We start from the raw sequence: 27,357 nt of genomic DNA on the forward strand, positions 1-27,357 counted from the left end.
AGTGTATATGCCCTGAAAAATTCACCAGAGTTTATTTTCGCAATAAGTCAGAATGCCACTTCAGAAGACTCTAGAGGAGAGGAGGATATCATCCTTCCTGCTTCCCACTTATTCTTAATCTACTATTTACCACTCAGGAAAGGTAACATTCCAAGAAGGACACAGCTGACCTTCCATCCCCTTTTTCTCTGACATAACATAATAGATAGCAACTCATGCACGCCTGCAATCTATTCCAAATTCTGTAAAAATTATGCTGGGAGATGAATATAGAGGATGACACTTGGAGTTTGTGAAATTTTATTTACTGCTCCTTTTTCAATCCTGTCCTGAATTTTACTGTCTTCAGTATCACATACTTAGCTGACTGAAATTAGACACAGTGAGCCAGTTCTTGCTGTGTTTTTCTTCCCCATCCCAGATACCAATCTCTGTAGGCTCTGAGCTCACTTGGGTGTTCTGGGGACAACCATCCACTCTAATCACCTGGTAAGACACAGACAAAACAAAATCTGGTTTATAGAATGACTAGCACCTCTGCAATTCTTCTGACAGCTGTGCTATGACATGGCCTTTCAGAGCATTACTGAAATGCCAGTGACTGAACTGGCTCTCAAACTGACAAAAAATTTCCCATATGTGTTAGAAGCTGCCGAAGTCACATTGCTTTTGTCTAGTAAAGACAAAAGATCTGATCTACTGAAAGATCTGGTATTGCAGGTTTAAAAAAAAAACAAAAAACATCAAAGTCTGTCAGAACACCTTATGAGATGATTAAATCTCTAAGTTCGAGACTCAAATCTGTTGCTGATTTGAGAATCTTATGTAAACAAATCAGTCTTCATCTTTCATTTCATTGAATAGGAATAACTCTTTCCAGATGACAAAGATGCTGATAATCTCCTTAGAAATATTTTTTAATATATGTACATACACATACAGTTATGAAGGTTGACTCATAAATATGACACAGTCAATATGCAGTATAAATGTGCTGTATTGTTGATGGACTCAGAGAAAACACTGTGGGACCTTTCTATGCAAGTGAGAACAATAGAAAGCCAGTAGCATACAGGCTCCACTACTTCAGTGTATCCTAGATCATGGGAATCTACCCTAAGTGATTCTGCCAGCTAGAGTGCAAAGGATAATTCATCCCTGTGTGAAAAACTCCAGACCCACTATCTGGCAAAATCTACAATCTACAAAATCTACAACTTTTTAATCACTTTTAAAACTGAAATCCCACACATTCAAACAAAAGGGAGATAAAATCAACACCCCTCCCCCCAAAAAAAAACCAAAAATATTTCCCAATTTCTGTGCAGCATTTTCACTATACATTACACCAAAACATTTTCAGTTAATCTATACTTAGTCTTACGTTGCAGAACTGTTCTTACTGAGTGAAAAAGAAAGCTATGGGATATATGCTTCTCTCTTCCATCTACACATACCGGCACCTGAAGAGGTTTTTGATCCTTCTTTTCTCTCCCAGACTTTCTGTCTCTGTTTTCTTGTTTTGCTTTTGTTTCCTCACTGTGGTGTAGCTCACAAGATGGTAAAGACTCTGTGGGAAAGAATCAAAAAAACATCATTAAGCTACAGAGCTTTTGTTTACAAAGAGATGCTCTGATAAGACTGAGAGTTGGCAGGACTCCAAAGCAAGCTGAGAAAAACTTGTGACACCCGAAAATAATACTCATGAAATTTATGCAGTTTGGTGCAAAGATGGTCACCATCATAAGATAGGAAACAGCAAATGTTATCTATAATCTTGTACTGTTTATACTTAGAAGTGTAATCTGCTATATTTAAGCTGTTGGTAAGAAAACTTGGTTGTGGACAGGGAGGATTTTAAGCTTGCTATAAAACTGTGTACCTATTCATTCTCAACGAAACCATCTGACCTACGATAATGTCAACATACCTCTTAGGGATTCTGCAATATCTTTTGGTTTCTGTAACTCTTACATTGCTTCACCAGGGCAGGAAACTACCCCAGAGCCAGTACAGTTGCTCTGACCACAACTGTGTAGCTAGTGCTGTGAGATGCAGAGAATCAGGGTAGGACTGCTATTGTGGCTGACACCACGATGCTGTCCAGCTCAGACATTAGACACACTTTAGAACTCCCCCACAGCAATTATTCCCAGCACAAAGAAAATGAATGAGCTCTCTGCTTACTACCCTCAGCTACAACTGAGATGCCAAAGAGACACTTCTTTAATAATGTCTTGAGTTTCTCATAAACCTCAGAGGTACAACATTGTATTATTACCACCTATGGACTTGCAGGTTTTCCCTCTTCTCTCCTTTTTAGAGGATGGTAAGCTCTTGCTCCTGCAGAAACTCCACTGCTTCCAGAGTGGGCTGATCCAGAAGGAGGTGCTATGTTTCAGTTTATTCTCAGAGACAATGATGCCGCACTGTGAGCTGTCAGAGTTACAGGAGAAGGACTTGGATTCTTTTATCTGTATGTGCCTGGGAGGTCTACCTGTACAACTACAGTCACAGTTAAAGGTGGAATGTATGCACAGGTCCTTCTTCTGTTTCTTCCTTGAGCTGAAAACCCCTTTTTCATCACCTTCAGAGAATCCCCAGTTCACATAACCACCTTCAGTTTCTACCCTATCATCACAGTAGGGTGCTGCATTTTCTCTGACATCAGGTGATGTCTGGAGACTCAGAGAATGATCAGCATCTGTGGCATTAGTCTTTGTTGATGGCAGGTGAATAACAAAATCTCTCTGGCTCCATTGATAGTCTTCAGACTCTTTTTCAACAAGGCTAATGCTCTGCAGGTTTTGCTGCACAGCTATGCTGCTTTGCAGTCCATCACTGAACATATCTTCCCTGTACTTGGTAGGACTGCTTGAAAAGGACAAGTTTAAGGTGATGTCATCAGAGAAAGGTGCTCGCTGGTGATCAGAAGGAACTAGCAAAAATCTTCCATATCTGGGGGATGACTTAGCCTCAGAGGACACGCCCGAAGTAAGTGTGTCATCGCTTTCTATTTCTATCTTCTGAGAGCTGTCTTCTACCAGCTTGTTACTCTCAGTCCTCAGTACGTGGTCTTTACATTCTGATGGCCACTGACTCCCTACCAGGCTCCGTAACAGTGAGGGTGGCATACTGTAGTAGTGATACTTCTTGTCATACAAACATTCTAGACTGCTCAGAGTCTTGGAATAGAGCACATTGCTCCAACTGTGGGGCAGCTTTCTACAAGATCGATGTTTTTTGTCAGCCAGTAAGGCTTCTTCCACTTGCAGTGTGTCTACGGCTGAAAGCACTTTCAGGATATCCACTGTCAAAGCAGAAAGGTCTTGCAAATGTCCTAGCTGGCTGTCCAAGGAGAGTAAAGATTCCTTGATATAAAATACCTTCTCATACACTTCTTTCAACTGCAGAAACATCTCCTCCACTCTAGATGGAAAAAGAAAAGATAATTAAAATAACTTCAGCTTACCAGATGATTAACACATTTTAAAAGGACAGTATTTTAAACAGTCTTCTGTATTTCATAGGGTGACTTCCATTCCCATGAAAATGTATATTCAGCATCCCATGAAGGTTTGAAACATGTCATTCAGTTTACTGATCCAAAAGTCAGTGACTGTTAAGAAAGTTAGGCTTTTTGCTCAGGGATTATCAATTAAAAACTACCATATTTCTACTAATCTACAGTTCATGATATAGAACTATTATGCCATGGACAAGAGGACACAGCTTTAGAAATGCTTTACTGTAAGTGTAAATGCTGTAAAAATAAATATGAAATTAGTACAGTTCTTCTTGTCTGCCAGTATCTTTCATTTCTACACTTCCTGTGCCAACATGGAAAGGATGAAGCTCTATGCTACAGATACTCTAGAGATACTATTCCATTTCTCAAATACTGCAAAGTGCTAGGAAAAGTCTTCTCAACAACTTGTACAGCCTTTTGGAATGTATTTTGAACATTTGATGATATCAGTTATCATAAAGAAAAATTAAGCTGCAGAAGAAGCAAGGCTTTCTTAATGTTTTTCAAATTTCCAGGGAATAGTGCAAGAACTTCTTGGCATGAAACAGTATCATTTTTACCAATTCATTATCTTTACATTTGTTAAAGATACTCTCCCTTGTTCTCTGTCACTAAGACAATGATGAATCAGCTCCAGGCAATGTGCAAAAGAAGTTTTTCTTTGTCACTGAATAACTAGGAGACGCAGTAACCAATCAACCAATTAAAAGAAATTTGATTATTGAAGTTCCAAAATGTTTTTCTTGCTTAAATGAATTTCCTCTATTAATGTGATGCAATGCTATGAAGTATACCTGAACCTGGCACTTAAAAAAAATCCCTTTCTAAATATATAATTATCCACAGAATAAATCTTGCTGTAATTGATTCTTTAGCCTTTGATTAAAAGTATTTTATTTCTTTTACAGGGGACATTCTTTTTTTGTACACGCTTTATCTTGGTATGCAAAAAAATAAACCTTGAACAGGTAAACATTAAGGAGCTACCTTTCTCTGGGCAAAATAAATTTCTTACATCAGATTTGTATTGGCATTCAGTAAGATCTTCTATGGTGCCAGTTTGTTTAACTCTTCCTGTTAAGCGTAATGTCAGCTTTGTCACTGATTTCAAGAGAAAGCTAAATTAGACCAATACTGGGAGTTCTGAAATCCTATTGATAGTTGCATTTTGATACTTTGCGAATCAAGACAGCTGATAATGGTACAGAGATTATATAGTTATTTCTGTAAACAGTAGTAATATTTAACTGAAAGCAATACTCTCACAACATTCTTATACTGTTAAGGCTTTGAATAAGTAAATGCATACCATGTTCTACTACAAGCTCTTCATGCCACATTGCCTGCAAAAGTAGAAACGCACAACACCATATTGTACCCTTGCTTACATGGCCAGGTTTTGATTTCAGAGGGGCTGCAGTGATGGCCTCTGAGCAGACACCAATGCTGCCCCGCGTCAGATCAGAGCCGGCTCTGAGAAAGAAGACTGAAGAAAGGGAAAAACTCCTGGGTCACTGTGGCTAGTAGTGAGAAATGTGAGAGAAACTGCACTTCAGGCACCAAGGTTAGTGCAGGAGGGCAGGAGGTGCTCCAGACCCTGGAGCAGCAGCTCCCTGCAGCCTAGGAGAGGCCCATGGAGGAGATGGATGTCCCTCTGCAGCCCATGGGCATCACATGGACCAGATTTCCAAGTGCAGCCATGGAAGGAGCCCACACAGAGAGGTGGATGACGGTTGAAGGAGGAATAGCCCAGGAAGAGCTTCTGCAACATGAGGAGAAGGGGAAGGGAGTGACCACGAGGGAGTGGTAGATGAAGTATTACTATGGAATCACAAGCCCCATTCCCCTTCTCTGTCTGGAGAGGTCAGCAGTAGAAGATGGAAGATGTGGGAAAAGTGTTTTCAGTTTGCTTTTAGTTTCTCACTGCCCTAGTCTGTTAGTAATAGGAAATAAATTATATTAATCTCCCTATGCTGAGTATGTTTTGCCCATAATGGTAACTGCTGTGCAAACTCCTTGTCCTTATCTCACCACCTGAACCCTTTTTTATTGTGCTTTCTCCCCTTACTCCTTCGAAGAGGGGAAGTGGTGAGAGAGGTGTAGTGTTTAGCTGCCTGTCCATATGAAACCTTCTGAATCCCATTAACCACCTACAAGCTCTATAAATATGAAGGGATACAAGTCTGCCAACAAGGATTCCCAGCCAGGCCAACCATTCTGCTCAAACAGAAAAGTTAAATTTCCACCAGATTAGAAGGGCCTACATGTGCCTCTTATTTTCATAATGATCAGAACCTGCTGAAGGTTTTTTATAGAAGAAATGTAAACAAAGAGCCTAAATGTGTAGCAAAGCATACCTTTCTGTCGTCACACGGATCCTTTCACTGTCACTGGAACTCAAGCTTTCATTCTTCTCATGAAAATATTTTTCTACACACTGTTCCTCAAAGTCATGAAGTTTCTTCAACTCATCATCACTCAGGTACAACTCTGAATAAAGAAGTAGAAGTTAGTAAGAAGTGAGCTTACAAATGCAACTGTTGAAAAGTGTCCATGAAAAAAAAAACCTGACAAAATAGGTTTCCTTCCCCTTCTTTGACAACAAGCCCATTAAATTTGGTTTTATGTAAAAAAGTTCAACCATGCCAACTGCACATAAATTGTTTTTTCACCTTCTTTTAGGCAGGGAACAAAACCCATTGATAAGAATTTCACTGTATTCCCTCTTGTAGACACAGCATTAAATATGACTGTTCACAAGCACTTATTCTCTCCCAGAATCACAAAACTTATACAGAGGTATGTAAGATTTTACTTCAGTTTGGTCCAGGCACTCCTTAAGAGCTAGTCATCTTTAACAAGGCACTTTTCAGGTAGATTCATAGATACACTAGGTGGGAAAGGACCTACAAGATCATCTAGTCCAACCATCCTCCTATCACCATCCCTACCCACTAAATTCACTTAATCGCTTTACTACCTTATTCACTTAATTGCTTGAAATGTTCATAGGCAAAAAAATAGTAAGCAAGATCCCTGGGAGAAAAAAAAGAAAAACATATTCAAAACTTTAAAACTCCACAGCTTAGACGGTTCATAATGGTATTCTACCACACTAAGTAAGATTTCTGAGAGAATGGATCAATTATTAGTCAGCATGAAGAAATGTTTATGAATGAAAGCTACTTCTCTGATACAAATTTCAAATATTCCAAGCTTCCTTTTTCTTTTCTTTTAAACACTAAAGTTCCTGCTGTGCTTCCAAGAAACTATGCCAAGCAACATGGCTATGTTTGTAACAGGTGTATACATCTGTAATACACAACATCCCAGGGAAACACCACACCACGTTCTGAGTAACCCTGGATCAACTCCTAAGCTCCTTGCCTCAGACCTCTTCATAATCTTGCTTCCGAGATTTCACTTTCTCTATGTGGAATTTTCATTGATTTTCCACAGGGTGGCACTGGATCCTCATCACTAAAAGCAATTGTTTCATCACACCAAAAATTTAAGTACAATAAATGGGTCAAGCAATATACAGGCATATAAAAAAAGAATACAAGAGCATATAAGTGGGAAAAAAACTCTCTTTCTGAGAAAAGTTTAGGCAAGATATGAGTTCTATTCAATAATTTTTGAATGCACTGAGCAGTCCCAGAGTCTTAATCTTTCTGGATGCCTAATGTATCCTGCAAGCAAGAAAAACTGTGCTCTGTCAGTCAGTATTACAGTATACATATACAGTATACATGCATATAAAGATATTTCAAAGGAGGCTGATGCATTCACCCACGAAGGAGTTGAGTCTAGGAGTAGCAGTACAGCTGCTTCAGCATTGCTTAGTTAACTAGCTTTTGAAACCTGTAAATCTGTAAATTTTGAAATCTATAAATGTGGCAGATATCTTCAGAGTTTCTTGTTCAGTACAGAAAGTCTTGAATGAACTGTAAACCAAGAAGGGTCTGATCAGGTCAGTTATTAGTTATCAAGTCTGTTCACTACTGCACAAAGCATAAAGCTGTGTATATGCACAAACATTCCCCTTTTCTTTAGATAAGGTGACACCTACCACCTTCTCATTCCCTTGCTTGTTTCTTCATTCACCAAGTCCTACTGCTGAGTACTTGTTCCCCATCTTGACACACTGTAATCTCCTCCCTTCAATGACTATGCCTGTTCCTGGCAGAGCTTCTAGACACAGTGGGACAAAAAGGAGCTGACTGCCATGAGGAGACATTAGGAAGGTCCTGGTTACAGAGAAGTCCAGGCTGGGAAAGGTGAAGGAGACAGGATTAAGGTGCATTAGTAAGCCAATGCACAAAGGCACTGGATGACAGTGAGGAGATCACAGGATTCTCCCAACATCCATCACTGAATGACTCCTGTCCTCAGGCTCCGCAGCTTTCTCAGAATCCATATTGACTCTCCATTTCCTGGCATAGGAGGCAACAACTGTGAAGTACTGCATGGGTACTTGTTCTGGACATTATTCTTCATGTTGCTACCTACTACTATAAACTGATGTTAGCACACTGACAAACAACCAGGCTGAAACATAATTATAACAAAGCATAATTGTATTATACTATGCATGATCAAAGATCTAGCAAGCTCACGTTTCCTTCTATAAACCCTACTTACTCAAAAGCTCAGATAATCTAGAAGGATTTTTCCCTTATATCTCCTTTACATCTACAAACAGGGTTTGTTAAATGATGCAGAAATATATCCTCTTATGTCAGGTATCACATCCTCAGCTGCTGCCATGGAAGTCAGGAATGATTTCTGCACACATACACTGCAGTACATAAGAAGTCAAGGACATGAGTCACTTGCTGAAGGATCTTTTATGAGCTGCTAGGACCTTGCACTTCAAAATACCCTGAACTAACTACATATTCTCATTAAAAAAGGAACTGAAAGCAGGAGTCTCATCCCACTCAGTGGTTTTTCACTTAACACATAAACTTTCACTGCACTTTAAGAAACCCAGACCTGAACTACTAAAGCTCCAGAAAAATAAAGTGTGAAAACCTAATGGTACATGGAGGATGCATGGGGAAGAAGTCACTGAACTGTATCGAAAGAATAAATACAGGGTTATCTAAAGCATTTGTAACTTTGGGCAGTTAAAAAGGAATCGATAGTCTTTTTAGGATAAATGTGCAAAAACATCTTAAAAATGGGGTTATTTTGTACTACAGAAAAAGTCAGCGTCATGTCATTTCACCTCTGATTTGTGTTATATCTATGCCATTCCAGAAAGATACATCTGTAGCATCTTCTTGCCAGTTTAGGCCAGCGGCAATGAAAATAACTATGACTGAGCACAAAGTAAGTTAAAACTGAGAGTCAGAGCCTAAGTTCTTCACTGTTATTATCTGTATTACATCTGCACTGATGCACAATAATTGAGAAAAGCAAAAGACAAACAAAAAGTAACACATTGCCCTAGTCACGTTTTTTTCCCTACAAGTCCTTTCACAGGTACACTAAATTCTGCTTTGCAAATGAAAACAGCTGCTGGCCTGGAAAATCTCTTTCTTGAAAAACTGAGCTACAAAGTGATGTGAAACTGGCAAAATATTTTTTATAAGCTATTTCTGCTGTTGTTTATATTAGCTCTGCTTACTCAGTCCAGCGTCACCATCCTCTTGATCAGACTCATTTGAAGGTCGATGGTGGAAGATATGGTTTATCAGAAGTCCAATGTGGCTCAAGAGAATGAAAGGTGGAGGCAGCCATGGCTTCTCATGATACATCATAATATAGCGGTACCGGTTGTACTTCCAGAGCTTGTTCGATATGGATTTCAAATCATAATAAACATTACTGAGAAGACATAAAGGGGTAAGGAAGGTAAAACACTCCTGTGAGGAATCTTCTGAACACAGCACAAGATGTCTGTCTAAAGATCTGACGTGACACAGAAGTCCCATTCCTCCAGTGAAGTCAATCAGCTTAGCAGCTTTCATTTAATAAAGCAGCAGCATGTGCCTGCAGCTACAGCACAGAGAATTAGATCTTCAAAGCTGCCTAACAAACTGGGAGATCCAATTCCCATTCACATTAATGGGAACTGAGCAAAAAAGTATCCCTAAAGTGTCTTTGAAATCTCAACCAGATTATTTAAACTGTAATACATAGCCTATATGGGAATTCAACATTGTCTGCCTCTTTGGACTGGATTAAGTACATGAGTCAAGCTAAGGGAAAAGTGTTAACAACATTTTTGCTGCCTTTTCAGTGCACTCCCCCTACAACAAAACAATTGCTTTTAGAGGCAGCTACATAAGCAATTCTTCTGTGGGATGCTCTTTAGAGTAGTGAAATTACTAAATATGGATCTGTTGTTGCACAGACCATTCTCATTGATCCAAGTACAGGAAAGCAACTTCGTAGCCTCTGGCACTTCAATTTCAGTTGCACTGTCAAACTAAACACTCAACATATCTTCACAAAAACATCAGCTTTGCTTTTGGGAACTATAATTAAATATATCCCTCATACTCATTTTTGGTCTCAGTTCTGGAACAATCAAATCACTAAGCAGAAGGTTTAACATATCATCATTGCTAAAGGTTTAAATCTAGAAATAAGTCAAATTAGAATTTGACATCTGTGTATTAAGGAAAAAATTAGTGTCTTGCCACAGTTTGAGGAAAGAGACTTCTAATTGGAAGTGGGAATACAATGAATTTTGATCATTCAGTTTTCTTGAATATTAATCACTACATTTCTAGTTCAGAAATATTTTCAACCTACAGGTGACCTTTTCTTCCCCAGAAATGCTAGAACTCTAAAAATGAAAAAATTAACTACTTCAGTTACATTCTTCTTGACTAATATTGGCATAGAACCACTTTGTTTCCTTGCTAAAACTCAAATAGTTAAAATCACTATAAAGACATTGACAAAAGCCTTCTACTCTGGCAGCAGATATTAAAAAACAAACTGTTCAGTAAATTATGTTTAGATTTCAGTTCTAGACCACAGTAAACTGCACAGAACAGCAGGAATTTTTGAACTTCCTAAAGGAAGAGCATGCTACTCCAAGGTCATCATTCTCTTTCCTTATATACCCTCATATATCTACCAATTTAAATCTTGTGCTACCTTGTGATGAAAGGTATATAGGCTATCAGTGCAACAAATACAATTTTTAATGACAAAGAACAAATTATTTAAGAGCTGAATTTATGTTGCTTATTTGCCAAATAGAGCTGTCCACTGCCAGATTCTATTCAAACCATAAAATAGTCAACAAAGAAGTGCTGGCAGAACTTCTATTATTTGTTCGGGGGGGGGGGGGGGGTTGTTTGTTTTTGTTTTGTTTTGTTTTGTTTTCAATATTATAATATGGTACCTACTTAAAGAAAGCAATGAGTAAGTTGACCATGATGATGTATTGCACAAAAAGGTAGACAGCTTGGAGGAATGGTGTGAGAAAGGACCCAGGAGGACATTCTTGATTGGTTTCGCAGACTGAAAGGGAAGAACATATACCATTAGCAAGAAAATCAAAGCAGAGCACAGCAAGGGCATATGCTGCTCTTTTGCCTCAGCAAAAGTCCCTGGTAACTTCCACAAATACATGCTGTTAAATGTCTACCTCGATGTAAGGAAGTTAGGAGACATCTTCCTGATCATACTGCCTCATAGCTCTTGTTGCAATTTAGAAGCTCCAAAAAATATTTCATACATATCAGTTACTATACCAGACACTACAACTTTTTGATGAGGGGGTAAATAGTGTTACTATACCAGACACTACAACTTTTTGATGAGGGGGTAAATAGTGTAACTTCAATATATTTGAGAGATGGTACACACTTAGATTTACTGAAACTGATCCCTAAAGCAAGTAGCAAAGCTTTCACTGACTCCACTGTGGAAAGAATACAGCTGTAAGATTGTTTTATTGTTATTGAAGTATTAATCCTGCATAGCTTCAGTAAGACTAAATTAATTCATGTGCACATGTACATGTGGCAATGGATATATTTGATATTCTGCAGAAACTAAGAGATCCCTCCTAATTTTTTTTTTCTGAACTGACAAAATAAAAGCTTTCCAATGTTTATAATTTCTTAATCAAATTAACCTTTGAAGAGGTTTAAAAACACATTTATAACACAGCAGACCTAAACTCAGGAGATACTTCACAGCATACAGATTCATCAGAGAAATCATCTCTGAAGTTTCTAACTTCTTAAAGCTTAGCATTAGTAAGTGATTAAATGAATTAAATAGTAAAAAATAATGGTGAATTGTTTTGGATTACACAACCAAGATACTTATCTGTCATGTAACTGTTTCAGCAATGATAACAGATGTTACATCTTTAACTATTTATAAGAAGTAGGCTTAAGCTGAACTATATAGCTCAAATATTTGTATCTATCTGCATACTTCCTTTTCTATTTAAAAAAATGTTTTATGGGCACCCATCCCTTAGTAGTAGCATCAGAGTGCTTTCTATTATAATGAAAAATCTACTGGAGTGACTGGTTCTCCTGCCTTACTGAATCAAGGTCAAAGTCATAATCAAGAATTAAACAACTTTCCTATTCAAGTAATCTATTTATTTTCATTTTCAACTGTTTAAGAACCCCAGGTAACTCTTAGCACCATTAGGTTATTCTAATCACAAACTCGTTTAACTGTCAAATACCCACATCAAGAGTTAGCTTATTATTAGTCCTTAAGTGCTTTGCTCTGAGCCTCGTAATATGCTTCATTTCAAAGGTTAGATTTTAATGTTTTAAAGTTTAATTTTCATTTTATAGACATTTTATAGACAAATACTGTCATCTTTAATCATGCAATAGTACAATTTAAGGCTATATGTATCTTTGAATCTAAACTATTTGAAAAAGAACAGACCCAATATGCCATCAAAACTATCAGTTCAAACCGAACCCATTTGAGCATATATCACATCTAAACTACCTACCATCTATTTCTCCAGCATAGACTTCACCAAACATCATCCAGTAAGGCTGAAATACAATATCTCGTGCCAGAGTCCAAGAAGGTGGTTCTTCTGGTGAAAGGATTGCCTTTCGTGAGACGCCAAAGCTCAACAGAACTATGGCCATCATGACCACAATATAGAACATATTTGCTGTCTAGACATTGAAGAATTAACTGTGTTAATTATATGTAAAATCTTATACATATATACATATATATATTTGCAAATACATTTTAAGGAAGATCATCAGTTACTGCTTTTACAAATGGGAATTTAAAAACAAGGTCAACAGTGTAACACATTGGAGGAAATAAAAACTTTTTCTAGGGGTTAAAATCCTTTTGGTCCAAAAAGGCCATAGGTCCTACTTGCTGCTTAAATCTTTCTTAATATCTTAAGCAAGATTTGTGATTTGAAAAATGCAGAGGCCTTGTGATGGTGCTTTTCATCTACAGCAACTTTTTCCAAATTGAGAGTAAGGATTAGCAGTTAAAAAGATTTTCCCTTCTAACTGTGAATCAGAATTACTATGCAAGACAGAATGTAAGAGTATTAATAAGATAGTTCCCAATATCCAAGGGAAATTACAGTGGGAATCTGCATATGTCCCTCAAGAGTAGTCAGCAGTTCAGCAGCAGTTCAGATACCAAAAGAGAAAAAAAAAATAATTAACTTTGATCTCAGAGAAATTTTGCCAGCTAAAAATGGAATATAATTATTTGAATCAAAATGTAAAATAATAATGAGGCACTTTCCAAGAGCTACGGGAATTATCTGTAGTAGTGAACCCATATCAAGACACGGTGATTTTTCTTCCTCTATTATCAAGCTGGATCAGAAACTCAACTCAGATACAACCCTTCTCTATGGAACTAAGTGAAAAAGGCTTCTGTGAATAAACTGAAATCTGATTATTATCAAGTCACAAACAGAAAGAATCATGGTAGTTCCAAGTAATGCATTTATTGTGGGTTATTAGGTAACATCTCACTTGACCATTGCTCTTTCCTGTCACTGCCAACCTTTACAGATATCTCAGTAGATGTCATGAGTACAAGAAAATTGGTCCATAGTGTAACACTTACCATCTTCCCAATCATTGTCAGATATGGGCCAGCATGCTGATTCACAGCAAAAAGATCAAGGAGCCGGGCATACCAAAATATTATATCCAAGCAGTAAAGTAGTCGCCCTGCTGTTTGAACAGGGGGCTTAGACCAGCGCAATCCAAAACCAATCATAAACAGGATGATAGCTATAGAATCAGTAAAATTCCAGTATTCATAAATCCACACCTTCACTTTCTGGCGGAATTTTCCAGGTTCTGAGATAAATACCTGAATAGAAAGTGGAGGTGGGAAAAAATCCATTAAATCACTTTCTTTAACTTCCTCTGTCTAAACTGTTTTATGATGTTTGTAAAATTCTTTTCCTTTTTTTTCTTTTTTTGCAGGCTCACATATTATATAATGCAATTCAGTCTTTACTGAGGTTTAGACTTAATCTGTATTATCATATTGCTCAAATATGTCAAAAGAAATATGATAGCTATTCCTAAGGAAAAGGTAATTCTAAGTCTGTACCCATTCACTGAAGATCATGTTCCTCAGTAGAAAACAGCAGGCAATAGAGAACAGTTATGAATATTTATCATTATAAATTAGTATTTTCTAGAGGAATGGTTATGACCTGCAACAGTCCTTTCAAAAGCCCGTAGTCATGGAAAATATCAAAGTAACCTCGCTGACGGGAAAATAATTAATTCCTCTTTTGTCAGAGCAAAAATACAAAGTAAGATCCTTGCATTATACCAAGGACACACTAAAAAAAGAGAGTTGGCAACTAGCAAGGTAAAGAATGAAATGTGCACTCCTTGAACTGTGAGGTGTGCCAAAGGGATTTTAAGCTTCACTGAGTAAATGTGTAAAGTGGAATCCTTGGTAGGCTGTAAATAAAATCTCTGCACATTGCATAAGCGTGACCAATAACACAGTGCTGTGTAAGATCATACTGATAAGAACAAAGTGAAGGAAAGATTTTTAAATGTTATACCCTGATCCTGTAATAATTTATGCATATGAACATATTCAGGTAAGCAAGTGATCCTACTCAATTCAACTGAAGTAACTCACATGAGGTACTAGTTGATGGATCAGGGTTTAAGGCTTTAACTGTTATTTGAAACAATCTAGAGAAATGGAGGCTTGTGGGTACATATAATCAGACCCTCAGCAGTTAATTAGATGGATATGTAAGATACATTGTCCTACAAAGTCTTTGACAGCTGACCAGAACTAGTACATGGAGAAAGAAAATAAGGAAGACACAAATTTCAAAGTCTCCAATGAATGTTAATGCAAGAAAGAGGAGCTAGTGTTTCCGCTGTCCTACTACCAGCACAGTGCAACGACGCAACACTGATCTTCCAAGTTCCTGACATTTCATATTCTCTTTAATTTTTTTTTCCCAGTTACAAAATCCCTGTACAGATTTTTTTTCAATCTCATCTCATGCAGACATAAAAATTCTATGCTCTCCCCACACTTCAATATATTCATAGTATTCCTGCTTAGCCTTAAAATTCTTCACATCTTTCACACTGATGTTGCAATTTTCTGAGTTATCTGTCGTAACAGAATCCTTCATTCAGAACAGTGAACAGTTTGTTCCAGTTTTTTCCTTCTAAAAGTAAAGCATTCCAAAAGCCATATAAAGGACACCTCATAGCACTGTTGATGATGCCCAAGTCAATTCCACACTGAAGATAAGGCTCAGCATATTAAATAAAAAAATTGAGATATATATAGATGCATTTATCCATTGGACTGGGGTGCAAGGTGTGTTCAGAAATTCAGATACAGACAAATTAACAGTAACTATTTTTGACTGCACTATTATTTTTTCATGCCCAATTAATCCAGCATTAAAATTTGCTAGTTATTTCAGTTTTGTTTCTAGATGGTTATAGAATCACAGAAGCATAGGGGTTGGAGACCTCTAGAGATCAGCTAGTCCAACCGCCCTGTAAACACAGATTCCCCTAGAACCTGCAAAGGAAAGCATCCAGGCAGATTTTGAATATCCCCAGAGAAGGAGACACCACAACCTCCCTAGGCAGTTTGTTTCAGTGCTCTGTCATCCAAAAAGTAAAGAAGTTCTTTCTCATGTTCAGATGGAACTTCCTGTGCTCTAGTCTGTTCCCACCACCTTTTGTCCTGTTGCTATGCACCATAAGAAAGAGCAAGGCCCCATCCTTCAGCAAGGCTCCCATGACTCCCATGACTCCCATGACTTCAGCAAGGCCTTTGACACGGTCTCCCATAGTATTCTCCTAAGGAAATTGGCAGCCCGTGGTGTGGACAGGTTCACTCTTCTCTGGGTGGAGAACTGGCTGGAGGGCTGTGCTCAGAGGGTGGTGGTTAATGGAGTTAAGTCCAGCTGGTGTCCTGTTACGAGTGGTGTCCCCCAAGGGTCAGTTTTGGGGCCCATCTTGTTTAATATCTTTATTGATGACCTAGACGAGGGAATTGAGTGTACCCTCTGTAAGTTTGCAGATGACACAAAGTTGGGAGGATGTGTCAAACTGCCTGAGGGTGGGGAGGCCCTACAGAGGGATCTGGATAGGCTGAACAGCTGGGCTGAGCTCAATGGGATGAGGTTCAATAAGACCAAGTGCCGGGTCCTGCACTTTGGCCACAATAACCCCATGCAATGCTATAGGCTTGGGGCAGAATGGCTTGAAGAATGTAGTGAGGAAAAGGACCTGGGGGTGTTGGTTGATGCTCGGCTCAACATGAGCCGGCAGTGTGCCCAGGTGGCCAAGAAGGCCAACAGCATCCTGGCCTGTATTAGAAATAGTGTAGCCAGCAGGAGCAGGGAGGTGATCATCCCCCTGTACTCAGCTCTGGTACAGCCGCACCTCGAGTACTGTGTTCAGTTTTGGGCCCCTCACTACAAGAAGGACATTGAGGCCCTGGAGCGTGTTCAGAGAAGGGCAACAAAACTGGTGAGGGGTCTGGAGCACAAGTCTTATGAGGAGCGGCTGAGGGAGCTGGGATTGTTTAGCCTGGTGAAAAGGAGGCTCAGAGGAGACCTTATTGCACTCTACCACTTCCTGAAGGGGGGCTGTGGTGAGGAGGGGGTGGGCATCTTCTCCCTGATAAATAACGACGAGAGGGAATGGCCACAAGTTGCGCCAGGGAAGATTTAGATTGGACCTGAGGAAGCATTTCTTTTCTGAAAGAGTGGTCAGGCACTGGAATGGCCTGCCTAGGGAGGTGGTTGAGGCACCATCCCTAGCGCTGTTCAAGAAGTGTTTAGATGAGGTGCTAAAGGATTTAATTTAGTAGTTGGGTTGAGATAGTGATAGGAGGTTGTTTGGACTAGATGATCTTGTATGTCCTTTCCAACCTTATGAACTTATGAACTTATCCTCTTGATAAGATTCCCTCTCAGTCTCTTCCCCAGGCTAAACAGTCCCATATCCCTTATCGTTTCCTCATACAGGAGATGCTCCAGGCCCCTAAACATCTTTGCACCACTCTACTGGACTCTCTTCAGAAGTTCCCTGTCTTTCTTCAACTGGGGAGCCTGGACACTGTACTCCAGATGTGGCTTCACCAAAGCAACCTGTTGGCCACACTCTTTGTAAAGCACTCCAGGATACCACTGGTCTTCTTGGCCACAAGAGATGCTGCTGCCTCATGACTGACCTGTTGTTCATCAGGCCAACAATGGCCTTCTCCACAGAGCTCCTTTCCAGAAGATTAGCCCAAAACCTATATGCATGCAAATCAGTGGGACTTGGTGGAAAGCCTTAGATTATTCTACATATCGCATTTGATAACAAGCTCCACATTCAAAGTGATATCTTAAGACTAATTTCATATTTGTTATGGGAAATCTCATGGTCTAGTTCTCCACCCTGGAGCTCAAAATCCCAATTTAGCACAATTATTTTAAAACAAACTGTAAAGTACCAGTGGCTTAAACATACGCACACACACACACACACACACACACACAAAAGATTTAAGAACAAGCTTTAAGATTTATTTTGAAAGCCCAAGTAGTGGTCTTCATATTTACAAATAATAATAAATAAATAAATCACAGAAATAAAATGTTTCACGCAATTCTTTATTCCACTAAATTCTTTCCAATGGAGAATTCAAGGCTTGGCATTCTCTAGTAAGTTTTGTTTTGTTGTTTATATTATATTCTTAATATAAGAGAAGAGTGAATGGAAAAACTTACCTCTCTGACTTTTTCAATGGCAGTGCTGAAAATATAAATAATAACAAGCCACTCTTGCACACTTGGTCTTGGTTCCATTTTCACCAACACAGTGTAAGTAAAGAGCATGAGAAAGGCCATGTATGCCATCTACAAAGCAGACAGTATATAATCCAGATGCATGAAAACCTTTCACAAATTTCTGTAAACATACTAACAAATGTTTACCCTGAGTATAACCAAATATACTTTGAATTTAATATATTTAAACAATTGGGGCACTTCAAGATTTTTGAGCTCTTCAAAGTATTTTTTGGGAAAACTCTTGAACATCAGCAAACTTGTGCTTTAATGCTCAAAAATGGAAGCAGAAGATGAATTACTGCAGTGCATATTCACTTAGGCCCCAGTCACACAATATGAAATAGACTATTGTCTATCTTTCTAATTACCTACCTATCTTTCTATCTAGAAAATAACTATCTGCATGCTGATGTTGCACTTGAATGCACTTGAATGTAAAAGCAGTGCTACATTATTATCCTGACCTTATGTCGGAGCGAGTAAACATTCTTAAAGCTAAGTGAATTATAACTGGTTTACAAGAGCTTTCCAAAACACAAAAAGAACAGAATCAACGGCAAACATATTTTAAAGGTATCACACCACACAATAAATAAATCTGAGATTAAAAATATATGAAGTAGTTGACTGTTAAAAGAATAAAAGTTCGTGTAAACAGTAGCCTGACCTTAGAGGCATCTTTATATTAAATATGCTACGTCCTACTAATACAGAGTTAGTTATTCAAATTGATTTAACAAACATATGTAGCATAAAATGAAAATCAATTCAGTAAATACTCAGTAGTAAATGACTGTTTCTAGATTAATTTTCTCTGCTTCAAGAAAGAGTTCCTAACTACAGAGGTATAAATACATGTGACAGCCTATGCATTTAAAATCAGTTTCAAATTTATCTCTATGTTGGCAATTAAACACTGTAGAAAAGCTCTGCTTAGATTTTTCTTTTGTTCCTCACAACAATTTTGTAGGTTTTTAACTCATTTTTTGTTTTCTTTTTTTTCTTTTTTTTTTTTGACTGTGATGTTTCTTTGCTTTTTTATATTAACTACATGATTTTAGCTGAAAAGATTTTCAGCAATTACAAGAGAAATATTCACAACTTTTCCCACTCCACCCACCACTTAGTGATTTTAAATCCATGATGCAAAAACTACAAGAAGTAGCATTGAGTAGTATTTGAGGAATCAGAGTAGAATTTTGACAATCTAAGTTCTTGTGCAATGACCAACCGTGTGAAACCAGAACTTGACAATCGGTGCATTGTAGAACTCATAGATTTTTCTAGTGCCAGTCAGGTTTCCTTGTCCATCGTCTACTTGGTTTTCAGCAGATGCCTGAGCTACCTTCTCCACATCACAATCTTTCTTTAAAAGGAAAGAGCATTTTAAAAGTAAGAATCTGTAGTCTATGACTACATAGTCTATGACTGCAAAGGTCGTGCTATGTTAGCAAAACACACAAATGTTTAAGCTTCATTCAGAATCTGTAAAAAGTTACTCTAGCTTGATTTTATCTTGTTACAGCCATCTCATCAGCATCACCAATTTTCCATTATAAATATCTTCTAGTGTTTGCTCTTACGATTACAGGCAGTGGACAGGCAGAGATCAGCAGACCTAAACTTTCGTCTGTGTCTGACAACATTTCTCTCTCAGCAAGTCACTTGTCCCTCTCTAACTGTAAAGTAGCAAATAGCAACTTACAATTTGACTTAAGTGTGTTGCCTAGAAATCCACTCACATTTACGGGGCACTAAGAAAAAAAGGAATAAGTACCCCAGATCTTGTAAACAATATGAATTCAGTTGCACAGAAAATGTGAGGACTTTGAAGTAATAAACACAAAATCCATTTACTATTTTTGATGTATTATATGTCTCATTAGAAGATGGGGATGAAATAATCATTTTCTCCCAAAATCTACTTAGAAAAAAATATACAGGTAATTTCGTACTCAGCAAAATAAAAAGAAAGGAAAAAGTAAATGATTACACATTCACAGTTGGACACTTGTAAGAGAACCCCTCTCATGACACAAGACTTGCTGCAGACTCACAGCAGCATCCAACTGAAATAAATAAATAAATAAAACAAGAGATGTTGAAAGGAGTTTCAAAAGATAACACGGAGTACCCTTAGAAAACAGTGGATAGATAATACCTGGTCAGGGCTGGAGAAACCAAGCTATCTCATTTGATTTTGTTTCAGTGTTAGCCAACTGTCATGGTTAATATTAATGCTAAGACTTAATGTTAGCAGACATCTGCAGTATAGCATTTTAGGGACATGGAGATTTGTGTCCGTTACACAACACTTCCTTGAATTATGGGCTGAAAACTAATTTTTTTTTTCCATCATCTTTGATTCAGAGAAGTAATAAAACAGAGAAATGGATACACTGAATCATTCTGACATTCTAACACCAGAAACTCTGAGATAAAAAAGAATTTGTCCCATGGAAAGACTTCAATATCCAGCTGCAGCAAGAAAGTAGAATTTATGTGTGAAAAATGTTCAATGTGGCACACGTACTCTGTTGAAATGTTCCATAATTTTTCCTACTATATTCTGTATAAGAGTATTAAAGAAAACTAGGTCGGACTTTTAAACAACTGTCTTATTAGATTAGAAGTTAAATCTTCTGCTAGCTTAGAAGGGAAGCAGCTGTTGTGGGGCACATCAGAAAAGCACTGCATTGCCTTCTACCAGACTGCAGGGGGTCCCTAGAGCAAGTGATTACAACTTACCCTTTCTCTGTATCATAGCTACTACCTAAACCCTCAGGAAGCACTTTTTGAGCTGACTGTATTACACAGACACTGTAGGGAGTAAGAGCTTTGAGAATTTTTCCGCATCATAGATAGAAAACAAAGGTGTGGCACCAACAGGTCTGTCATTCTGCAGCAAAAGCCCTAGACAATTATTCACTCTTGTTTTGCACAAATTGAAAGTTAACTGAGAATGTCCAAGGCAAGCTATACCATTTCTGCTCTACGTAGACAGAGCAAGTAAGACTGCCTGACCCATTTCATTTGACAATCATGTCTTCGCTGGTCAATGTTTCATCAACATTTACCCCTTGAGATAGAAGTTCTCTAAGTCTGATGTCTGCCTCACACTGAAAACTTTTAGATAATTTTATTTCAAGGAATGTCTTGTGAAGAATGAGGAAAAGAAAGGACACATAACACTGCTTAGCAGAAGTCTGAACAAATTCAGATCTTAATGGGAAAAGTCTTCACCTATGCTAGAGACTCTCTACACTCAGATCTAGGACTTCTGTGCAAATGCAAGCCCCTGAAGAGTGTGTCAGTTCACATGTCTAAACCAAAGCATAGTGCTTCTCTTGTGCTTGAAATGATACCTCTACTAGACTGAAGAGACTCAGAAGTAGAGATACTCTTGAATAAGGAGAACAGAGAGTTTATACCCTAAAATAACAGCATAATGGACTGACAGCTATAGCCTCTATACTCCTTGTGAGATTGGGAATGATTTTCTCAATATAATCAATGCAGGACAGAGTGACTCACCAAAGGTCCATTCAGATTCTGCCAAAACAAGAAATCAAAACCCTACTTCTTGAGAATCTGGTCCCATTGTTTCCAGCTGATCAGTCCCTCCTCATTCAACCAAAAGACAAATAACTGTTCATCACAGACTAACCAGAGACAAGACATCTTTGGTGCTGGATGGGCTCTGATCACCATGGTACCATGTGAACTGGTGGAAGTCTTGAGACTGAGGCACATGAGACATTTCTGCCTTGCTTTTAAATTCCAGCATCAAGATAGTGGGAGGTAGGAGAATACTTATAATGACCTAAAAGAGGAACACAAGATTCAGGAAATTAATTCAGCAGTGATAGCATAGTCCTGAAGCCAAAGTCAGGCAAGCCCAGTGACAGCACAAAAGCAGAGCTACTCCCTTGGCCTAGAAAGGAGCCACTGTGGCAGGAATCTGCACAATATTCTCCTACTGTTTCTGAAGAACTATGTTGCTCTAGGTTCTTTGACAGAGAGCCAGCTGTGCAGAAGGGAGGTGGGGAGGGATTGAAGGGTACTGAGGAAATGAGAACAGAGAAATCTCAGAATATGTGTCTGACTACTACCCCCAGTTTGCTTTCACAAAGAAGTAAAACCAAAGCAAATACTGTCATTCCTTCCCGTCTTTTTCTTTCCCAGATGAGCATTTTCCAATCCATGCTCAAGCACATCTGTCTGAAGCTACATTAGACTAGTTCATAGTCACACAGACATGTATTAAGCATCCGAACAGCACCTAAGTGCTCAGAAAGCTAATGTGAGTGATGTTACCTTAAACCAGGAGTTCTTCCGCATCTTCAGACGTCCCATCCACATATCAGTCAGCAGCATCTGTGTACAGGTATGAGACACAAAAGGCCGAAGGCCCACAGACACTGCTAGTTTTAAGCATGTTGAGTTGCTCCAGTTTTTCAGTTCATAGGTCAGCAACTTCATGGCCATTTGTTCATTTTGCTTGAACGCTTTCTCCAGTATGTCTAAAGCAAGTTGCCCAAACTCCCTAAAACAGAAAAGAATTAATAGCCACTGTTAAAGGGACCTGTCAAAACTTAAAATCACTACTCCAAAGAGTTGTACTGTAAACTCTATAAACTAAAATTCTGTGAAAAATCACAGTATGCCTTCTCCCATCATTCACATTGCTTTATCAGTATATATAGTAAAAAATAATTTGGGAGGTAAATGTAGTAATTATTTAGTCCTAACCATGGGGTTTTCTGTCATTTTGGTTTCCATTTTTTTATTATTTTGTTTGTTCCTAACCTCATTCAGTGATCAAATGTATCCTACTGTGTACTTCCTTCAGCAACTCATCAATGTGAGAAAGCATTGCAGGTAGTTGAAAAAACCTCTTCTATTACACTGGCTCCACCAAAAGATCCTTTAAACTGAACTGGATTTAAATGCTTTGCAAGCCAGAATAATTTACTGTACTCTGAAATTGAGGAATTATAGTTACAAAACCAATATCATGACAATATAACATTTAAAAACAAAAACAGAAACAAACAAGCAAACAAACAAATAAATAAATAAATAAACACGGAAACACTAAAATGAAATAACGACCAAAATTCTTGATCTATTTCTTTTTTTTTAATGCAGATATTTCAGCAAAATACTTTTCTTTTGGTCTTACACAGAGCAGGACTTAAGCACTGATTTTACTCTGCTCGTTCACAATTATTATTGCTCTTCTGAAAGGTTTAATAAAGTTGTATCATAATGGCTTTTTGAAAAGTAAAGCTGATAAGGGAAGCTACAAAGGAAATTTCAACTTTCCACTTAACCACTTCGCAGACAGTGAGATATGTATTACTTACATATATTTTCATTTTCAATTGTGCAACTAGATTACATGCTAGTAGACTTCCCTTAATACTTGATTAGACTGTGCACTAATACAGAGCTCTATGTATGTTACAGTGTGCAGCTGAAGGTATTTGACACCCCAAAGTCTACAGCACCATTAATCTGAAACTCTCCTAGTAGATTAAGTAAAAGGGAGAACTCATACTTTGAGTACTTCTTAAGTTCTTCTGAAGTGTCATCCACCATGTTGCTCTGTCTAGCTTCATGTGCCATTGCCCTGTAGAGTTTACAAGCCACAACTGCTTTGACCATTGCTTCCTCTCCATGCTGCCAGAAGAACATTGCCATCTTCTGCCTTCTCATTAGTACTGCCCAAACCAGGAGGTCATTATATGGGTAGATAAAACCAGACGACTCATAGCTCTCTGGAAATTTTATATTCTCTTTTGATTTCTTCTTAGACTTATGGAAACCAGTTGATTTTTCCTATAAACACAAAATCTCTATGAATGGTTGAGGTTCATGTAATGAAAACTACAAGCAAACCCTAACTGCAAATAGCAAAGTGTTAAATTTTTATATATATCAAAGACATAAACTACAGCTAATATTAGAGTCAGATTACCAATGCTAAGAAGGGATAACATTTGTGGAGGAAAAACACTCCTTGCTCTGTACCCTTTCCATTTACTGCCATCCCTTGTCTCCAGTACTTGCAACACCAAGATACTACTTTCACTCTCTTCTTGTACTTGCATCATGACAAGAGAAAAAGCAATAGGAAAATCAAAGGTACACAAAGGACTTAAGAGTTAAATGTACTTTTTATTGTCTACTGCACATTCAGTGTAGATTTTCTACACATTCCTATCTGGGTATTTCTCTGCTAAAGGCAAAGTAAAGATCTTGCTAAAGCAGGCTCATTTTGGCTCAGACAAATTCTAATAAAGCCAACTGAACTCATTCAACTTTATGTTAACATATCAGATATGTAATACATATGTGGTGATCTTCACTCTTTTAATATTCATTCCTTGAGAGAAAATATTGCTGCACTTTTTGAGATATCAGAATGGTATCTTCCTTTGTGCAGCTACCTTAATAGGCAATTCTGAGAAAACATGAGGAAAATCAGAAATTTCCTACTGCTACTTCCAAATATGAAGACTTTCATCCACAATTGATGTTCACAGATTTTATTTACTTTAGTGAACGTAGTTCCCTAATAACAGGTGGATTAAAGTCACAAAATATCATCAGGGGAGTCCATTACTTTATGAATAATGGATAATAAAATCTTACAACAAAACAACAGCTTGGAAGTTTATGTCTCAAACAAATCTTTCAGAAAACTGATTAGCAGACTAGTAAGTTCTAAGAACAGTTTAGAACAAGTAATTACTTTACCTTGCATTTATAAGGCTGTGCTGTTCTGAAAAACTGAGAATGTAAAGTATTTTCAGAAGATTCTATTCTGCTGCCCATTGGAGTACTCTGATGAAGCGAGTGAGACATGTTCTGCGAAAAGTGGGAAAGCACTCTCTAGATGTGAAGGCAGACCATAAATGACAAAACAAAAGAAATGCAAATCAGGGATAAGATTTACCTGCATTTAACACTTTTTAATGGTGTCTCTCAGTTATACAGAGAATTCTTGAGTCAGCCATCATTGTAACTACAGCTGGAGTTTACACCATTAAAAAAAAAATGTCCTGTTTGAAATCTAATTTAAAAATTTAAATTATACATATATTTCTAATTCTCTAAAAGACGAAATACATATTTCCTCAACAGCACACACTCAGTTACATAGAGGTTTTGCTACTATTGAATCGCCCAAACTGGATATTCTTCCTAGTGTCTCTCATTATAAAAGGTAGCAAAAGCTCTTTAAAAGACAAAAAAGTTCTATGAACTTTTTACTGACCATTTCATCTGAATGACAGCATATCTAGCATTTTGTCTGGATGTAAGGTGCATTTATCTGTTTTATTTGCAACCTCTCCACAGCTGACAAATTCATAAACCAAGCAAGCATAGAATACACTTGACTTAAGGTCTTCAAATGAGCCACAGTGACATCCTGAGCTATTTGCAGGTGTTATGCTTTGGTTTTTCTTTGTGCCCAGTGGTAAGCATTTCACAGAAGTTACCTTGTGCTTTCTGTAGAGATTATTGTACAGGACTCTGAAATGTTTCCTTGTGTAGCTGCTCCGATAAGCTTCACCAAGGAGATACTCTATCACGAGCCCAATATCAATCAAGGATATCTTATAATCCAAGGGAAGTGTGCTCTGGAACACAAAATGTCACAAGAATTTCATGATGTTATCATATGCAACATTCAACACCTGTTACTATGAGGGAATTCTGGCAAGGTGTTTTGGCAACTGACAGCTCCGGCATCTGTCAGAAAGAGTACACATTTTCTAAGCATATGGAATTTCTTTAGGAAAGAGAAAACAGGCACACTGACATTTTTAGCCTAAGAAGTGTGACTTCTGCTGCACACTGCATACATGTCACATAGGGACATACTGTGTAGTGTTTACAAGACCAGCTGAATTTGATGGTGAGAGTAATCGTAGTTCAGAAAAATCACTGACAGCCAGACAGACTGATAAATGTCTTTTTGTGATAACAAGAGGCAACAGGCAATTGCTCATTAAACCAATTCATTAATTAAAAATGAAGAAGTGGAAGAGTAATTCCATGAGACGAGACTCTTGCAGAGGCTCAAGACTACCATGACAACTAAGACAAGAGCTGCACTTCTACATTATCTGTATCTTCCAAGTCTGTCACAACTTGTGTTTAAAATACCACTAATTCCCTGCTTATGTTAAATGTGCTTCTAAGACAAAAAGCTTGTGACCAATTAACTGAAGAACAGATTACTAGTCATGTAGACTACAAAGATTATCAGCAAAATCTTAAACCATAACTCCTGGATGTGAAAAATGGGCCTGAATGTACAGGGCCAGAGGTTTTATGTATTCCCAGCAGTCTACATCTTTCTGACAGTGAAAAGCCATTTTCTTCACTAGGCTGTTTTTTCTTCAACAAACTTCAGTAGCAACCCTTGGGATAACCAGATAACACTATCCATTCCTTGAAACAAATGGCACCAACAAACATATTGAGTACTCTGGGGCATGTCTCACAGGATAGGTAGGTCTTGGCTTGTTAGCTCCAGAATTAAGGAATAGGACAGTATTTCTGACTATCTATATCTGTAGATACTTGCATGAAAAACATATATTTTATGCTTGTAGGACAGGCTGCAATTTATTTCTATTAAAACACTAGCAACAAAGCTGGTCACACTAATGGAGAAAGTATGTCCATTCTCAGCATGGAAAGTTAGAATGTATTTTCAAGACTGTGACTTTCTCACTCCACCACATAAATTAGACCTCAAATACTTCCATCAGCATGGGAAATCACAGAAAATAGCTTGCCATAAAAATCAGAACATGCTGCACAATGACATTAACATGAAGGTCATCTACAAAAAGAAACTTGTTTCATAATACCCAATACATGAGACCAGAGAATTCTGCAAGCAGTCATCTTTCTTTATTTTTCTTTCTTTCTTATCTTAGTATTCATAACCTGGAAAGAATTAGCTAATTAATCTAGTTTTGGATCTTAGGCATCTCCAGTAGTGTAGACAAGATGCAGAAAGAACAGCTCATCCTTTCCTGACTAAGCAAAGCTGTCAGATACAATAGATAATGGTAATATGAAATAAATTAAATGTAGCGAAATAATAAGGCTCCCACTAAACTAATTCAGCCAGAGCTCCATGCAGTAGTCATCCACTGCCACCTTCTGTTCTTCTAGACACTGCAGCACATGAAAATATACATTGTCACAGCATCTTTCTATTATTGCTTAACAAGGAAGATCTTTAGCTTTAGGGGGAAAAAAACTTTTAAGCTTAAATATAATTATTGCACTAATTCACTCTTTCGTGCAGCCACTTCATACTGTCATTTCAGTAACTTGAGAAATAAGCAGTCTGATCTATACAAACTGCCTAGCTTTGAAATTAAGATATAGGACCCTTGGGAACATTCAGTAGTAGGTTAGTTAATTGCTTGGGGGTATTAGAGCGATGAGGATAAAACTATTTAGTAGATAAAGGATTTTAGTAATTCACCCATCA

At 37.8% G+C, this 27,357-nt stretch overlaps 2 protein-coding genes across 2 annotated transcripts in view; both read right to left on the minus strand.

The window, feature by feature from the left end:
* Nucleotides 1-17,885, minus strand: part of LOC136054362 (transient receptor potential cation channel subfamily M member 6-like) — a 41,421-nt gene extending 23,536 nt beyond the window's left edge. The window contains exons 1-9 of the mRNA XM_065745610.1: nucleotides 17,766-17,885; nucleotides 13,595-13,846; nucleotides 12,489-12,663; nucleotides 10,903-11,017; nucleotides 9,165-9,364; nucleotides 5,887-6,019; nucleotides 2,285-3,429; nucleotides 1,458-1,570; nucleotides 360-486 (exon numbers count right to left, since the gene is read on the minus strand). Coding sequence (XP_065601682.1) covers nucleotides 360-486; nucleotides 1,458-1,570; nucleotides 2,285-3,429; nucleotides 5,887-6,019; nucleotides 9,165-9,364; nucleotides 10,903-11,017; nucleotides 12,489-12,663; nucleotides 13,595-13,846; nucleotides 17,766-17,885 — 2,380 coding nt within the window. The remainder of the gene's footprint in view (nucleotides 1-359; nucleotides 487-1,457; nucleotides 1,571-2,284; nucleotides 3,430-5,886; nucleotides 6,020-9,164; nucleotides 9,365-10,902; nucleotides 11,018-12,488; nucleotides 12,664-13,594; nucleotides 13,847-17,765) is intronic.
* A 1,103-nt stretch (nucleotides 17,886-18,988) lies between these two features.
* LOC136054270 (transient receptor potential cation channel subfamily M member 6-like) overlaps nucleotides 18,989-27,357 on the minus strand; it is a 49,396-nt gene continuing 41,027 nt past the window's right edge. Inside the window, exons 14-19 of the mRNA XM_065745457.1 lie at nucleotides 25,340-25,480; nucleotides 24,594-24,728; nucleotides 23,392-23,672; nucleotides 22,146-22,374; nucleotides 21,496-21,651; nucleotides 18,989-19,194 (exon numbers count right to left, since the gene is read on the minus strand). Coding sequence (XP_065601529.1) covers nucleotides 19,036-19,194; nucleotides 21,496-21,651; nucleotides 22,146-22,374; nucleotides 23,392-23,672; nucleotides 24,594-24,728; nucleotides 25,340-25,480 — 1,101 coding nt within the window. The 3' untranslated portion in view covers nucleotides 18,989-19,035. The remainder of the gene's footprint in view (nucleotides 19,195-21,495; nucleotides 21,652-22,145; nucleotides 22,375-23,391; nucleotides 23,673-24,593; nucleotides 24,729-25,339; nucleotides 25,481-27,357) is intronic.

The sequence above is a fragment of the Cyrtonyx montezumae genome, unplaced genomic scaffold, assembly GCF_038088225.1.
Source record: "Cyrtonyx montezumae isolate F1298 unplaced genomic scaffold, pur_monq_1.0 scaffold_36, whole genome shotgun sequence".
In the NCBI taxonomy this organism is placed as follows: Eukaryota; Metazoa; Chordata; class Aves; order Galliformes; family Odontophoridae; genus Cyrtonyx; species Cyrtonyx montezumae.